The sequence below is a fragment of the Poromitra crassiceps genome, assembly GCF_964638095.1.
Source record: "Poromitra crassiceps genome assembly, chromosome: 27".
In the NCBI taxonomy this organism is placed as follows: Eukaryota; Metazoa; Chordata; class Actinopteri; order Beryciformes; family Melamphaidae; genus Poromitra; species Poromitra crassiceps.
Window position 1 is genome coordinate 14,604,459 of NC_139650.1, and position 17,202 is coordinate 14,621,660.

Consider the following 17,202-nt stretch of genomic DNA (forward strand, 5'->3'; position numbering starts at 1 on the left):
AACCAAATGGTACAGTGTTTGGAGGGTGGGGGGAGACTCCCCCTCACTGTCTCTACAATACACTCAAATGTCTTACATTCAAATATATCAGTAATACAGTACAGTCCATAATGTGTCGATCACAACAATACTTTTGGGCATAAACACGCCTATATTGAGGTTTGCACCGAGATGACGCCAAGGTCGCTTTTTTGGGGGAAATAAAAGTTGCTTTTTCAACTTGCTTTTTGGCAGAAGTCACGTAGTACTTTTTCTCTGCCACTGAGGGGCGCTAGTCTAGCATACGTGATACTTGGGTCGTATTGCAGTCATACGATGTTTGTTATTGGCCGTATAAGTTGGAGGACCTGTTGGCTTTGCCTTGGATCTAAAAATGTAGACCACTTCATAGAAAATACTGAGATATATTGTATATCGCCATTCAGCCTAAGAATACAGAAATATGATTTTTGGCCCATATTGCCCAGCCCTACTGTAGGTAGAAGTTGTATCTCTGTGTGTGACCAGCTTTGTCACAGTTTGGCTGCCCTTCTCCCTGTCTGTCTGTCTGTCAGTCAGTCTGTCTGTCTGTCTGTCTGTCTGTCTGTCTGTCTGTCTGTCTGTCTGTCTGTCTGTCAGTCAGTCAGTCTGTCTGTCTGTCTGTCTGTCTGTCTGTCTGTCTGTCAGTCAGTCTGTCAGTCTGTCAGTCAGTCTGTCTGTCTGTCTGTCTGTCAGTCAGTCTGTCTGTCTGTCTGTCTGTCTGTCTGTCAGTCAGTCTGTCTGTCTGTCTGTCAGATCAGTTGGCTGAATGGGGAGCAGCTATTTTTGTATCTGCTCTCCTTTCATTAATATCTCTCCGCTGGGAGACAGACTAATGAAGCGCGGCCCTCTGATTGCTACATCATAACTTTGTGGCACACATCAGACACTCTCCGTGCTACATCACAGGGCCTCTCTACATCACAGGGCCTCTCTACATCACAGGGCCTCTCTACATCACAGGGCCTCTCTACATCACAGGACCTCTCTACATCACAGGACCTCTCTACATCACAGGCTCTCTACATCACAGGGCCTCTCTACATCACAGGGCCTCTCTACATCACAGGGCCTCTCTACATCACAGGCTCTCTACATCACAGGGCCTCTCTACATCACAGGCTCTCTACATCACAGGCTCTCTACATCACACATCACAGGGGCTCTCTACATCACAGGGCCTCTCTACATCACAGGGCCTCTCTACATCACAGGGCCTCTACATCACAGGGGGCTCTCTACATCACAGGGCCTCTCTACATCACAGGGCCTCTCTACATCACAGGGCCTCTCTACATCACAGGGCCTCTCTACATCACAGGGCCTCTCTACATCACACATCACAGGGCCTCTCTACATCACAGGGCCTCTCTACATCACAGGCTCTCTACATCACAGGGGCCTCTCTACATCACAGGCTCTCTACATCACAGGGCCTCTCTACATCACAGGGCCTCTCTACATCACACATCACAGGGCCTCTCTACATCACAGGGCCTCTCTACATCACAGGCTCTCTACATCACAGGGGCCTCTCTACATCACAGGCTCTCTACATCACAGGGCCTCTCTACATCACAGGGCCTCTCTACATCACAGGGCCTCTCTACATCACAGGGCCTCTCTACATCACAGGGCCTCTCTACATCACAGGCTCTCTACATCACACATCACAGGGCCTCTCTACATCACAGGGCCTCTCTACATCACAGGCTCTCTACATCACAGGGCCTCTCTACATCACAGGGCCTCTCTACATCACAGGGCCTCTCTACATCACAGGCTCTCTACATCACAGGGCCTCTCTACATCACAGGCTCTCTACATCACAGGCTCTCTACATCACAGGCTCTCTACATCACAGGGGGCTCTCTACATCACAGGCTCTCTACATCACAGGGCCTCTCTACATCACAGGCTCTCTACATCACAGGCTCTCTACATCACAGGGCCTCTCTACATCACAGGGCCTCTCTACATCACAGGCTCTCTACATCACAGGACCTCTCTACATCACAGGACCTCTCTACATCACAGAGCCTCTCTACATCACAGAGCCTCTCTACATCACAGGGCCTCTCTACATCACAGGGCCTCTCTACATCACAGGAGGCTCTCTACATCACAGGACCTCTCTACATCACAGGCTCTCTACATCACAGGCTCTCTACATCACAGGCTCTCTACATCACAGGAGGCTCTCTACATCACAGGGCCTCTACATCACAGGGCCTCTCTACATCACACATCACAGGAGGCTCTCTACATCACAGGCTCTCTACATCACAGGGCCTCTCTACATCACAGGCTCTCTACATCACAGGCTCTCTACATCACAGGCTCTCTCTACATCACAGGGACCTCTCTACATCACAGGCTCTCTACATCACAGGGCCTCTCTACATCACCAATGAACCAATGAAAAGAGTGACACTAACATTCACCTAGGTTCAGAAGTAGATACCTTGAAGGTAGTTGAATAACTCACGTGGAGAGAGCTGATATGAAGTTGAACAGTCGACAATTTGTATTGCCTCACCAAGCAATATGTGGCAGTGCTAGCACGCTGTATAAAAATAAAATACAAATACAAAATAGAGTTCTTCAAAAATAATAAATAAATCAAGTAAAAAAGTTCAAAGAAAATAGTCCTTTGAGTGGAATCCTCCCTTACGGAGTTAGAATTCAGAGTTTGCTTCCTTTGAATTGGGATACTCCTTTAAGGAGCAAGAACGTGTTCAGTTCTGGTGAAAGAAGTAGTCCTTTAGTTTGTGTTCGCACACGACTCCTATTACTACCCGGGTAGCTAACTAGGGTTTGTGTTCTTACTAGGGATGGGCGCGAGTACTCGGGTACTCGAGCACTCGTTCATAACGTCAGTACTCGAGTAACGTTTCTGCTGTTCGGGTACTCGCCCCACTCCCCACCCCTTTAAAAATGGTCTAAGATCTCTACGCAGCATCGTCATGTGGATCTGGCAGCATGAACTGCACGGGCGTCAAGTCAGCCAGAATGTACAAGTACGTCATCCGCTTTGTTGCTTTCAAAATAAAACGCTTATTGTAACGTAACCTTATTTATTTTGAGTAATGCGTTACAGCCACAGTTTCACGCCATATAACATCACAACGAGTATTTTGATACAAGGTTTGCTGCTTCATTCGTTGAAATACTTTTTCTCCTCCAACGTGCATCAATAAGCTATTTACTTTTGTTTAAGTAACATTATTTTGAAAGTTTTAAACGGAAGTTTTCCAGCTCATCCCGAAAATGGTGGCTCAAGATTCAAGATTCAAGATTCAAGATTCAAGATTTTTATTGTCACTCCATGGTACAAGTATCACGTGTGAAATTATTGTGCTGTGGACTCCGTTTACGACATAGTACAAATAGGCAACAAGCAATGAGCAATAGGCAATAAGAAATAGGCATCAATAAGCAATACTAAGCAGCAATAGGCAATAAGGCAGAATAGCGATAAGACAAGTCAGTGGCTTATTCATTGCACATAGGTGCACATGTCATGTGCATATGTTAGACGTGTTCAGACATTTTAAATTCGACGTATTTGACATGCAGGTGCAAATAGCATGTACCTTATTAAACATACAATTAACATTAGGCATTGTGCATACGTTAGACGTGTTCAGACATTTTAAATTCGACGTATTTGACATACAGGTGCAAATAGCATGTACCTTATTAAACATACAATTAAACATTAGGCATACATAATGGTAGCAGCTGCAGTACGGTACGGTACGACTACTACACTATTTGTGTATGTTAAGGAGTCTCGTGGCCTGCGGGAAGAAACTGTTCCTCAAGCGATTTGTGCGTGCTTTTGGAACTGGGAAATATTCTCCCAAATGAGACGCACGCTTCTTCATAGCGCACGCCCGATAAAACTCATTCAAAACATTGCACTAGTTTACTGACTACACTGTCGTTTCCCATAACGTTAGTCACAAGAAATGTGGAGAAAGAATCACTTTTTGGGAGACAATCGCTTCATGGTGATCACTATTCAGCTGCAGCTGTAACGTTAATCACACTGGTCAGTTTCCACTTTTTGGCAGAACACCGGACTGTAATCCGTGGATTTACGTTAATGTAAGAGTGATCATAAAGTAAAATGGATGATACTGGACAATAACCTGACATTGCTGGACAATGGACATGGAAACGCCTTCGCTTGTTTCACAACGTGTCTGCTCCAAAGTGCTAATGCCATCCATCCAACCATCGGAGATAGGCTACTGTCTGAGGTAGGCTAGATGTTAGCTTAGCGTCACCCAATATCAGTCAGTTCCTCTCCTGACAAAAAATGCTCCAGGTAGCACTTTTTCCATGCAAAAATGCAAACGTAATGTGTGAACAGCCCCCCACACAGCAGATTACCCCTGCTCAGTCATTACCATAGTAATCACACAGACCCCCCCCCCCCCCCCCCCTGCGCGAGTGCTCGAGCACTCGTTCATAATAGAAGGAGAGTACTCGAGTATTTAAATTGCTTAAAATGCCCATCCCTAGTTCTTACCTGGTCCTGAATGAATGGAATGAGTCGAGTCGGTCCGATGTCCTCTGAAGGCGGATGCTATGGCTGGTCCGTCCACAGTCTATCGTCTCTGGGCTTGGCTCCAGGGACCCTCCAGGGTCCAGAATCATTCAATCTGGTCAAAAAAAACAATCTAGACACATAGTCCAGAATGTATAAGTTACTATCTATTTTCTATTTCCGTTCATCATTCGATCTCATTAACTTACTTCCATCATCCTGAATATCTTATATAACCAATAGCTAAGGGTATACAGTACTTCAATCATCATGAAATGAATTAACATGCATCACTACAAAGGTATTTTAGTGCAAATACAATAATTATCCATCATGAATCACAACATTAGAATTGGTATTTTAAAATAAACAAATTAAATTTTGTATCCTTTTAAACTTCTTTTTAAATGTAGGCTACATATTCCCTTTTAGACATATACATATTTTTACTATATATTCCCTTTTTAAAACATCACCAACATGTTTTTAATGGGCTGAATTATCACTTCTATTTTACTCAACATAATGTATTTTAATAACCCAAATGAAATAGACTGTATTTGTATCACAGACATTACAGTGAATGAATACTTCTTTGAGCAATGATTTCAATGTAGACATAAATTGATGCAATGTACCTTTAACTGGACCACGCTATCACTGCTTCACCCTCCAACAGCATTGAATGCAGTGATATACAGTAGCTAGCTTGGCTTAGCTAGCCACAGTAATACACTGTTATCACTGTTAGCGATTAGCATCGCGGCTAACGTTGTTAGCATCTATTTATCGCGGCTAACGTTGTTAGCATCTATTTATCGCGGCTAATGTTGTTAGCATCTATTTAGCGATCTTAGTAATCATTCTAGAGCATTTACAATGATACAATCTGCAACACTGTCTGTAGTGTTAAAACATTAGGCATTATTTCCATAGCTCCGATTGGTTTTATGAAAACTATCTGAGTGTATTGTTGGCAACAGGCTAACATTGAGGTTTGTCATACTAGCAACATGCTCACAGTGAGAGGGACCTTTCAACAGAAACGGCTCCTCACGTTCAGTTTCATGCACAGGATTCGTAACCTGACGCTGCCAGATGGACGGTATAGCTCCACATAGGTTTCACTAAACCAGTCGATCTGGGTTTGAAGTCACCAGACCCGCTGACGGAGGCGGGCACTTTGTCCAAGCTACTTGGCAGGTGATTGGATGACCCATCTGTCTATCACCGCTGGTGGGTGTTAACTTCAACCAATCAGATCGCGGAAGGTGCCTGTGGATGATCTCCGTGGTATTCATTGATTGAGTCCTCGCGGTCGTAAAGTCACCTTCGAAGCATTTAGTTAGATTATAACGAACTAGTTGTGTGGCTTAGCCTTCCCAAATGTTGAGGGTCGTTTTTTAGAATTTAATACATAGAATTGGGAACATTACATTCAATTTCATTCAGACTGCCTGTCACTTCCGCGATGTTGACGAGTGAAAAGAACTACAAAGACCATGTACCCACTACTTGCCCAGACGAGCCTGCCCGCCTACGGCCGCCGCTGATTCGTCGGCCCGGCATGGCTCGACCAATCATCTTAAACTGCCTGTGCGGGTCCAGACCGTCACGGAGAACCAAATGAAATGTGAGTTCACGTGACGGGCGGTTTACCAGGCTACAGGATTCGGTCCTGATAAACAAACAACTTATTAGTAATCGATATGAGGGGAATTAATCAAGAAATTGGAGTTCTTTAGATAGAAAGGAAGCGGAAACCAGGAAGGACGTGTCTATACACTCTTGAGACAGAGGGTGTGCGCCGCCCTCTGGTGGAACATGAAATTACACCCCTAAACTACATACAGGTTTAGTAACCATACTGTATTTCATGTGGGTTACAGGTGCTACATTTACATAACTGTTTAATGTAACCTTTTGTGAGTTGTGTTAATAGCAAATGTATTGTTTTTCTAACTATGTTAGATCCTTGCTTCTACTGGTGATGCATATTATGTTGTAAATGGTTTTATTCAATAATTGAATGTAGCCTACTTCCGGCACGATTGTATATAGCCGTCATTTTTGCCTGAAACAGCACAGCGCTGAGGAAGGCCTCTGGCTGAAACGTTCATTGTTGCTGCTCAGATTGAAGAGGCATTAAAACCTGGGAAAGGACATTTGGTGTGCTGGCATTCTCTCCTATGTCTCAATAGGATGTCATTGCAATAACACAAGCCAAATGCTGACACATATTTGGACCTTTGAGAGATTTGCTTTGAACCATTTGAACATGTATCTGTCAGTAGATGTTCACGCTTGACCGAGTAATATTGTTATTTGCTTGCTTTACATCACGGCATCACAGACGTAGATGTGCCCAGGCGAGGAGCTCTCAAGCTGGCTTGGCGGCTTCCATCAGCTGAGAATGGTCACTGTACTAGCTGGACTCCGGTCCTCAGAAATCGGATTTCGAAATAGGAGTTATTTTTGATCAACTGGCCTCATAACAGGGATCTATACAGTTATGTGTGTCTACTAACATTATTAAAACATCATAACGATAACCCTGCTTCTGATAGTTTGCTAAATTACTACTTGCTAATCTGCTAATGTTGCTGCATGTTGCTAGCGAGCTGCTTCTTCTAATAGCTTTCTGGCAGACTAGATGCCTTGCGGCACATTGCTGCCTGTCACCGGTCGGAAGTATTAGGCTACTGTTCTTATTTATCTAATGTAGTTATCGTCTATTTCCCTCGAAATGGGGCCATCATTTATAAAACGCAGAACATGAGAGCATGAAAATGACTTGAAATTGTTGATTCAGACCATGAACTCATTTGGAAAGTGTTTATTTAAGACATAGACTGAGAGAGAAGTTGGTTCACTTTCCCATTGAGTCCAATGCATTATGTTTTCTTCTTGGACTGGCAGGTGCCCCACCACCCCCCCCCCCCCCACCCCCCCTCGGCCATTCAACAGGATACAATTTCCGGGTTAGCTTCGTAAAATCACCCCAAGATATGGCCACTGCTCTGGATCTTTATATCCCTAGCCCCGCCCCCTAGTCTCGTGCTACAAACGGACAAACTGCACCTCCTAAGCGGCTGTACCGCTCAGAAATACAAGTACTGTAATGCCAGCAGCCTCAGAATTAGAGTACACGTTGTTTGTAGTATGTGCACTTTAATGTCCTTGTGGTTCAGTCATAGCTGCATTCAGCACTGTGTGTGTGTGTGTGTGTGTGTGTGTGTGTGTGTGTGTGTGTGTGTGTGTGTGTGTGTGTGTGTAGGTGTGTGTGTGGGTGTGTGTGTGTGGGGGGGGGTGACCTGAAGGACAAGAGCGGCGATGAAAAATCACTTTACAGGCCAAGGACAAAGCTGTCCCCTCCTCAGAGGAGACAGTGTGTGTGTGTGTGTGTGTGGGTGTGTGTGTGTGTGTGTGTGTGTGTGTGTGTGTGTGTGTGTGTGTGTGTGTGTGTGTGTGTGTGTGCCCGTGTGTGTGCGCCCGTGTGTGTGCACCCGTGTGTGTGTGTGTGTCGAGAGCGGACAGAGGTTTAGTTTATAATGAGGTGCAGAGAAGGTAGTGACCTTGTTTTTCAGGACAGGACAGTTGTTTCCTTTAATAGTTGGGCTACAGCATGCGCGCACACACTCACACACACACTCACACACACACACACACACACACACACACACACACACACACACACACACACACACACACTCACACTCACACACACACTCTCACACACACACACACACACACACACAATCACACACACACACACACACTCACACACACACACACACACACACACACACGCGCGCACACACTCACAATAGCACAATCACAGCATCTCTCAGGGGCTGGTTGCATTAATTGCAAGTTTCAATTTGTCTCGTTGTGAATCTTTGGTCTAAACTGGGCTTAAAACACGAGGCCACGGGAGTGACACACTCAATTAACCAGTAAGGGAGTAGGGGCGGGGTTGGGGAACCTGTAGATTTTTATCGCCTTTCACATGTGTGGCCAGTGTTCGATGCCCAGTGTGTTCCTTTTTTCTTTTTTACCCTAATCCAGGCATCAGCAACCTCTGGAGCGTGAAGGGTAAACCAGTGGCACGGCAGCACACACAGTAGCACTCATATGTTTGTAGAAATCTTGAAATGGAGGAGGGCTGGTTCGGACGTCCAAATATTGCACAAAAAGTTTTCACGATTGAAGGAAGTGGAAAATTTGGTGTATCGATAAAAGGAAATAAAATAAATAAATAAAATAAATAAAAGGATAAGAGGAAAGATGACGTCACACATTTTACAGGTGTGTAGTTGACATTAAAATGAAAGGCAAGTTGGATCTGAGCTAGGGTAACTGGTCTCCCCTTTTATGCCACATTGGTTTAAGTCACGGGCAGTGCGGCTGGTCTGATTCCATTGCAAGATGACCTCTAGTTTTAGTTGCCTAAAGTTAATCAACGCGGCAACATTTTCAAATTAGCGGATGTGACCGGTGGTGTTGGGCCTAACCCTAACCCTAACGTGACCGACCGGTGGTGTCACTTATTCACTGCCTCTTTTCGTCTGATAAGTAAAATACATAACCTGATTGCTAAATTTGACTGTCCCCATGTGACTATTCATGACCATATCGCCCAGCCACAGTATATTCCATCTGTTCTGCTCTCCTTTCCCCCCCCTCCCCTGCTCCCTCCCCACCTCCTCCCTTTCCCTGCTCTCTCCTCCCCCACACCCTGTTTCCCTCCCCTGCTCCCTCCCCACCTCCTCCCTTTCCCTGCTCTCTCCTCCCCCACACCCCCGTCTCCCTCCCCTGCTCCCTCCCCACCTCCTCCCAGGTGTTTGCAATCTGATCACAGAAAACACATGTTAGGGCCAGGTGTAAATGGCCTCTATGTGTGTGTGTGTGTTTGTGTCTGTCTGTCTGTCTGTCTGTCTGTCTGTCTGTCTGCCTGCCTGCGTGCGTGCGTGCGTGCGTGCGTGCGTGCGTGCGTGCGTGTGAGTGAGTGAGTGAGTGAGTGAGTGAGTGAGTGAGCAGAAGTGTGTTCGGCCATAGCTATGCCATTTTATCTGCGATCACACTGAATTTTTCAGAAAGTGTAAAGAGCACCCCTGCAGGTGACCTAATGGAGCTGAATTTTTAAATGAGGTAATTAGGGCTGATTAATGGCTGCACAGCCCGATACACTACACAGATATTCTTCTATGAGGAGAAAGGGAACCCTTTTGGTTGGTTACTGCACTGAGGGGGCGTGACCCAAAGCCAATGTGACTCTCTGGGATGAGTACATGGTGGAATTTTTTTTTTTTTTTTTTTTTTTTTTTTTTATCCCATTTTATCCCCCATTAGTGCTCACTTGATTTCTCAATCCTGGTTGCTACTCCATCCTCTGCCGATCTGGGGAGAGCCGAGACTGGCTCCATGCTTCCTCCGAGACATGGGCAGTCAGCCAGCCGCTTCTTTTCACCTGACAGAGGAAGCTTCACCGGTAGGACATAGCACGTGGGAGGTTCACGCTATTCCAACCAGTTCCCCTCCCTCTGAACAGGCGCCCTTAACGACCAGAGGAGGAACCACATTAGCAACCAGGATATTGCATGTTTTTGTGAAGGGGGTTCCTATGTGAAGGAAACCCCCGGGAGGCACGGGGAGAACATGCAAACTCCACACAGAAAGGCCCTTTTGCCGACCCCACCCGGGCGGTGGGCACTCGAGGACATGCGGACGGGCACGCATTCCTTCAGCGTTCACCTCGTCCCAGGTGGGAATCGAACCCACGACCTTCGAGCTGTGAGGCGATAGTGCTTACCACTGCACCACCGTACCTCCCCATGGTGGAATTCTTATACAACTGCCCACCTATGAAAATCATCAATCAACTAATGACACAGGAGCTTAGCTTGTGTCTGTGTGTGTGTGTGTGTGTGTGTGTGTGTGTGTGTGTGTGTGTGTGTGTGTGTGTGTGTCTGTGTGTGTGTGTGTGTGTGTGTGTGTGTGTGTGTGTGTGAAATAATGAAATCAGTGGACAAAAGGTAGAATCAATCCCCTAAAATACATAGAGATTAAAGCATTCATGTTCCTGGGTTACAGCCTGCATTAAATCCAAGCCATGTTCTACTTTCAAATCCAAGCCACGTTCTACTCTCTCTCTCTCTCTCTCTCTCTCTCTCTCTCTCTCTCCCTCTCTCTCTCTCTCTCTCTCTCTCTCATATTATTCTCTTTCTCCCTGTCTCTCTCTCTCATGCATCCACAGACAGTTCCAATCACCTTAATGGAAATAAAACTGCTTTAGGACGTCTGACACACACGCACACACACACACACACACACACCTACACACACACACACACACACACACACACACACACAGCGTCCTGAGTTAGTTGTGTGGTTATTAAGGAGCGACCTAGAAGGGGTCTATTTCCGTGGTGCTCATGTGGGACGGGGGCTGGCAGATTCAGGTTAGAGCCTCCTCCTCCTCCTGGCATCATGTGATCAGTAACACCCCCCCCCCCCCCCCCCGCCCTACTGTGGAGGTCAGCTTAACCTCCATCAATCTATTCAAGTCAAGTTTATTTGCTTAGCCCTAATTCACAAGTATGTCTCAGAGGGCATTACAAAGAATGCCTCGCTAGGTCTAGCTAAGAAGCACTATCAATAACAATCTTATATCCTATAATAAGAATGTGAAGTGTCTGTCTGTCTGTCTGTCTGTCTGCCTGCCTGTGTGTGTGTGTGTGTGTGTGTGTGTGTGTGTGTGTGTGTGTGTGTGTGTGTGTGTGTGTGTGTGTGTGTCGCCTCTCATCTCATCAGTGGTGTGTTGAGGCAGAACAGACTTACATAACAATATAATGGATGATGGCTGCAGACACTTGAACCACTCTGCATGGAGACCAGACTTTCAGCACACAGATCAGATGCATCTATCTACTATCTCAATTAACTTAATCCCATCAATTCAATCCCATTCAAAAAGCTTTATCGATGTGAGAGTGGAAACCAATCCTGCCACAGCACCCAGACAAAAGATTACACTGGGCAAAAATGGCCAGAATGCAGAGATATTACGATTGGATAATGGATGTCCCAGATTCTCTAGAGATTATGGACCATTTCCAATGCATATTCAGAGTTATGTTGGCATATACCATATCTGGTCAAATATGGATGAAGATACAGTACATGTTGAAGATCAACAATTTTCCTTTTTTTGGCCAGCGCTTCAGCCCTACTTCAGCCCTACATCTGGCTTCGTCCACCCCAATTTGCGCGCTGATTTGGTTTCCACTCCCGGTCCACTCTTGTTGAGGGATGTCAGCTGCACGCCAATCCGAGGAAGCCTTTTAGCCTTTGGGTGAGATGCTGCGGTACTCAGCCAATCAGAAATGCGGACTGGAACGACATGTAGCATTATATGCCGACTGGAACAAGAAAATGCAGGAAATGCGGCTCCTTCGGTTTTTCTCGTCCAAAATATCTGTTAGATAGAGAGACTTTCCTGAGGACCAACTCACTTCAGAGATTTCAAACTATCTGGGACCCGTTTCTGGCCTACCTTGACAAGGTTATGGGGCGACAGGTGACTCACCTGGCTGGTTTCTCATCGACCCCTTGTGCGAGATCCCGTTCATATAATCTTTTACAAGCATATACTGTAAGCACCGTATGCAGCTGGTAGCACCACGTTGTAATATTGGAGTGTCGATGTATATGTATGGTTATTTTTCATCTCTTTTGCTGTGTCTGTTTGTTTTTGTTTATTAGTGTTCTGAAAATTGCAAAATAAAATATTGGAAAAAAACAGATTATGACAGATTATTTTACTCTATAGTCACCGAACTAAATATTGGGCCTTCTCCACAAGCCCCATAGCTTCTGAACATTCTGAGACTAAAATGACATGAGATAGATCAGGAGAACATTTACTTTGTTGGAGACCTGTCTCTGTCTCAGCAACACACACACGAGATTTGGCAACAGAGCAGGTAGCGATTAGCTAAAGTTACATGTAGTAGCTAAATCTGTGGTTCGGCAAAAAAATCTGTGGATATCTTAGTTACAACTAGCTAAGAAGGCAGTTTTGTGTTTATATGTGGTAGATTTAGCTTTTGGAAACTCACAATCTCTGGGGGAAGTCTGGGGGGCTTCAGGAGGAAGGGGGCTTGAAGAGTGGTAACTGCTTTATGATCCCTTATATACAGTAGTATCTGTTGCCAAAGTAAACATATAGTGCAATCATACATCTGATAGATGCACCTGGAAAGGGGGAGGCCAGGCTTCACTGTGCAATATGCCCTAACCCGACATATTACACACTACATCTTCTAAATGCAACTGGGATACATCATCAGTGATGTAACCTGGGGTCGTTGGGTGTTTCGGGTCTCACAACATCATACACACTCGCCCAGGTGACCCAGCTGAGGCTAATTACGCCTCGGCTTGTATCCCAGCAGCAGCCACTCACGGATCTGACTACTTAATCTACCTCTGCAATGTTGCTAGCGGACGGGTCCAAGAAACCCCAATCCGCTGCTGTGGAACTACTCCGCAGGGACCAGAACATCAGTGCATGGAGAGTCGAGGCACTGTGGTTCTCCCGGCCGGGCTTCTCCTTCGTCTCACCAGGTCTGCATCCTCCCGGCGGCAGGGGGGACGCCCAGAGACACACAGGCAATTCACACTTCCGGGGGATGAATGGTTGAGAGGATTTCCCTGATCCACTAGAAAAATCCATAACGCCCATCCATCCTGGATTACGTTGGTGCTTGCACAGTTTTTCAGTAGACTCACCGTGGCTTTTTGGGATTTCTTCCTCACGAAATACATAATGCATTGTAGTAAACAAAATAACTCTCTCTCTCTCTCTCTCTCTCTCTGTCTCTCTCTCTGTCTCTCTCTCTCTCTCTCTCTCTCTCAGTGGACACGGATGGGCGGCGGCTGAAGGGGGGGATCCAGCGCAGCACAGAGACCGGGCTGGCGGTGGAGATGCCCAGCCGCACGGTGCGGCAGGCCAGCCACGAGTCCATCGAGGACAGCATGAACAGCTACGGCTCAGAGGGAAAGTGAGTCACCTCCTCTACCTCTAACTGCCTCCAACTGCCAATAACTGCCTGTAACTACCTCCAACAGCATCTAACTGTCATCTAACCCTCTCTAACTGCCTCTACCCGCCTCTAACTGCCTTTAACTGCCTCTACCTGCTTCTAACTGCCTCTCGCTGCCCCCTTCAGATTGAATTGCATTTTTAACTTTTTGACCTATACTTCTCAAGTAGTTAAAGTCTACATCATATTATCAAAGTCAATGCCCATCAGCATTGGTCCTCCCTGGGGTTGTGTTTTATCCTCTCTACTGTAGTTGCTGCATACCAATGATTGTATCTCTCACTCCGACTTGGTTAAAATCTTTAAATTTGCAGATGACACCACTGTGATGGGTCTGATCTCTAATGATGAAACAGCTTACAGAGCAGAAGTCTCCTCACTTGAGTGATGCACCCAGAACAACTTAACCCTAAACATGTCCAAAACCAAGGAGATGGTTGAGGACTTCCGCAAAAACAAAGTCGAGCTCCATCCCTTACTCATAAATGATCAGGCTGTTGAGATAGTAGAGCGCTTCACATTCCTGGGGAGCACCATTTGTTCATCTCTTAAATGCAATGCCAATGCAAGCCTTATCGTAAAGAAAGGCCACCAACATTTGTTTCTTCTGAGGCAACTCAGGAAGTTTAAAGTCTCAAAGATAGGGATGTGTCACTTCTACCGAGCTATGACTGTGCTCACATTCTCTATCACAGTGTGGTTTGGAAACTGCTCAGCTGAATGCAGAGAGGAGCTTAATAGGGTAGTAAAAACAGCATGAAAAAGTCAAGACTTGCCAAGCATCTGTGACGTCATCTATAATACCTGCATACTAAATCTGGGGCTGAAGATAATCAGGGTCCAGTACTGCATACTGTATGTTTTTGCACTTGATAGATGTTTTACTTATAGAGGTTTTTTTCTATACATGTTTAGTTGTATTGCCCTGTGGATGTCCGTTTGCTGTGGATGTGTGGTTGTCATTGTGGTTGTTTTGTATGTTACAAGCACACATGAGACAAATTCCAATCAATGTTTCATTGATATAAACTATTGAATCTTGAATCTCTAACTCCTGAGTGCCTGAGATGCCTCTAACTGCTTCCAACTGCCTCTACCTGTCTGTAACTGCCTCTGACCAGCTGTCTCTACCTAAGGGTGCTTTGTCACTGGGAACGATTGCTTTTGTTCCATTTAATTCCGTGCGATTGTCCCCTCTCCCCCTGCTGGTCAGCTTTCACATTACAAAATGTCTTTCATGCTCGGGAACGGAACAGAACACTTGCAGAGTACACTTCAGAGTACGTCATCAATTACGTCTGGAGTGTATCCTCGCCCGTTTGTTGTCTACATGGTTCGGATGAGACAACCTTCCAAAATCCAGCATTTACTCAACCAGCGTCAAATCAGGCAGAATGCATTCAAAATTCTAACATTTGGAGGAAAACAATTATTTCAACGAATGAAACAGAAAACATGTATCAAAATACTCGTGATGTTAAGATTACATATGGAGTGAAACTGTGGCTGTAAAGCATTACTCACAATTAATATTAAGGATTTTATTTTGAAAGCCCTAAAGCATACATTGATATAAACTATTGAATCTTGAATCTCTAACTCCTGAGTGCCTGAGATGCTTCCTGCTTCATACATAATGTATGCTTTAGGGCTTTTAAAATAAAATCCTTCATATTAATTTGTGATAATGCTTTACAGCCACAGTTTCACTCCATATGTAATCTTAACATCACGAGTATTTTGTTACATGTTTTCTGTTTCATTTGTTGAAATAATTGTTTTTCCTCCAAATGTGAGAGTTTTGAATGCCTTAAGTTTTATTCTGAAAGTAAATTGCTGTATTTCCATTGCTAGTCTGGCTTATCTGTCACTGTTTTGACAGCTCAAATATTTACTGTTGTGTACATTTCAAAAAGGTAACATTGGTTTAAATGCCTATAACATTACATTTATTATATTGATTAACTCTTTGTCTGACCATAGTGACGCTGCCACAGTTTATGAATTGGAGACATTCTCATGTGACGTCAATCTACTGGTTTAGTGTCCAGGTTTCCACTATTCAAAATACTATTCTTAAAGAGTAACATGCTATTTTTAATAATTCTTCATTAGTATATGGCCATTTTCACCCTGTATTGACCAACATGACATACATCTAAAATATCACCAAATAAATGTTTTTATTTTATTTTTAATGGTCCTCCCCCGAGCAAAACTCCTCGAGTTCAAATCACTGTAAAAACATCTTAAATCACTGTAAAAACATCTCGCCCGAGTTCTAAATTCAAAGAATACCCACGGACCCTCGTATCTGTATCTCCCTGCATCGGTTTTGACAGACAACGGCCTTGCTCCTCTTTTCAGAGAATCTCTCCACTCCTCCAGCACTCTGTTTTCCCCGGGGAAAACAGCTACTGATGAGCAGGCTGTGTGCCACACCGCTACACTGACAGAACTCTCTAGCCCACTGGTTCTCAACCTGTGGTACGGGTACCACTGGTGGTACGCATGGCTCCCTCTCTCTCATACTTCCATATGCGGTCTGCCAGCACAGACTGCAACGGACGGTAAGGACTGCAGAAAAAAATCATTGGCGCAAACCTTCTATCATCTTAAAAATATAGCAAGAATTAGGGGATACATGTCCAGACAGAATCTAGAAAAACGAATTCATGCCTTCATCTACAGTAGGTTAGACTACTGTAATAGCCTTTTCTCTGGTCTCTCCAAAAAATAACTTGGGGATAACAACTCCAGCTCATTCAGAATGCTGCCGCTAGAGTTCTAACAAAGCCTAAGAAAGCTGATCATATTACTCCAGTTCTTAAGTCCTTACACTGGTTGCCAGTGTGTCATAGAATAGATTTTAAAATACTGTTACTAGTCTACAAATCACTTAACGGCCTAGGCCCAAAATACATCGCTGAATTGCTCCCACGCTATGAACCGTCTAGACCTCTCAGGTCAGCAGGGTCCGGCTTACTAACTGTCCCTAGGATTAAATCAAATCATGGGAAACCCGCTTTCACCCACTATGCTTCTGCTAGCTGGAACAATCTACCTGAAGACATCAGATTTGCCCCAACTTTACTTACTTTTAAAAATAGACTAAAGACTTTTATGTTTACCATCGCTTTTAACTGCTGACAGATTGAAATTGTGTTTTATTCCTCTGTAAGTTTTTATCTATTTTTGCAACTACTCTGTTGTGATGCTTTTAAATGTCTATTTTATCCTCTTCTTTTATTCTCTTATTTTCTTGTGTCGACCATCTTATGTGAAGCACTTTGAATTGCCTCTATCTGATTTTATGCAAACCCAATGCTGTGGCATGTACGGGCAACAGAAGACGCAAGGTACCAGTAGATGCTTGGCGTCCAAACTACAGTATAAAGACAAAGCTGTTATGAAATGTCTATTTTATCCTCTTTTTTATTTTTTCTTATGTCATCCATTTTATGTGAAGCACTTTGAACTGCATCTGTGTATGAAATGTGCTATAAAAATACATTT

General features: G+C 44.7%; 1 protein-coding gene across 1 annotated transcript in view; it reads left to right on the top strand.

The window, feature by feature from the left end:
- rims4 (regulating synaptic membrane exocytosis 4) overlaps nucleotides 1-17,202 on the top strand; it is a gene marked incomplete at its 3' end in the record, with an annotated part of 83,190 nt that overhangs the window by 39,191 nt on the left and 26,797 nt on the right. The window contains exon 2 of the mRNA XM_083661623.1: nucleotides 13,500-13,644. Coding sequence (XP_083517749.1) covers nucleotides 13,500-13,644 — 145 coding nt within the window. The remainder of the gene's footprint in view (nucleotides 1-13,499; nucleotides 13,645-17,202) is intronic.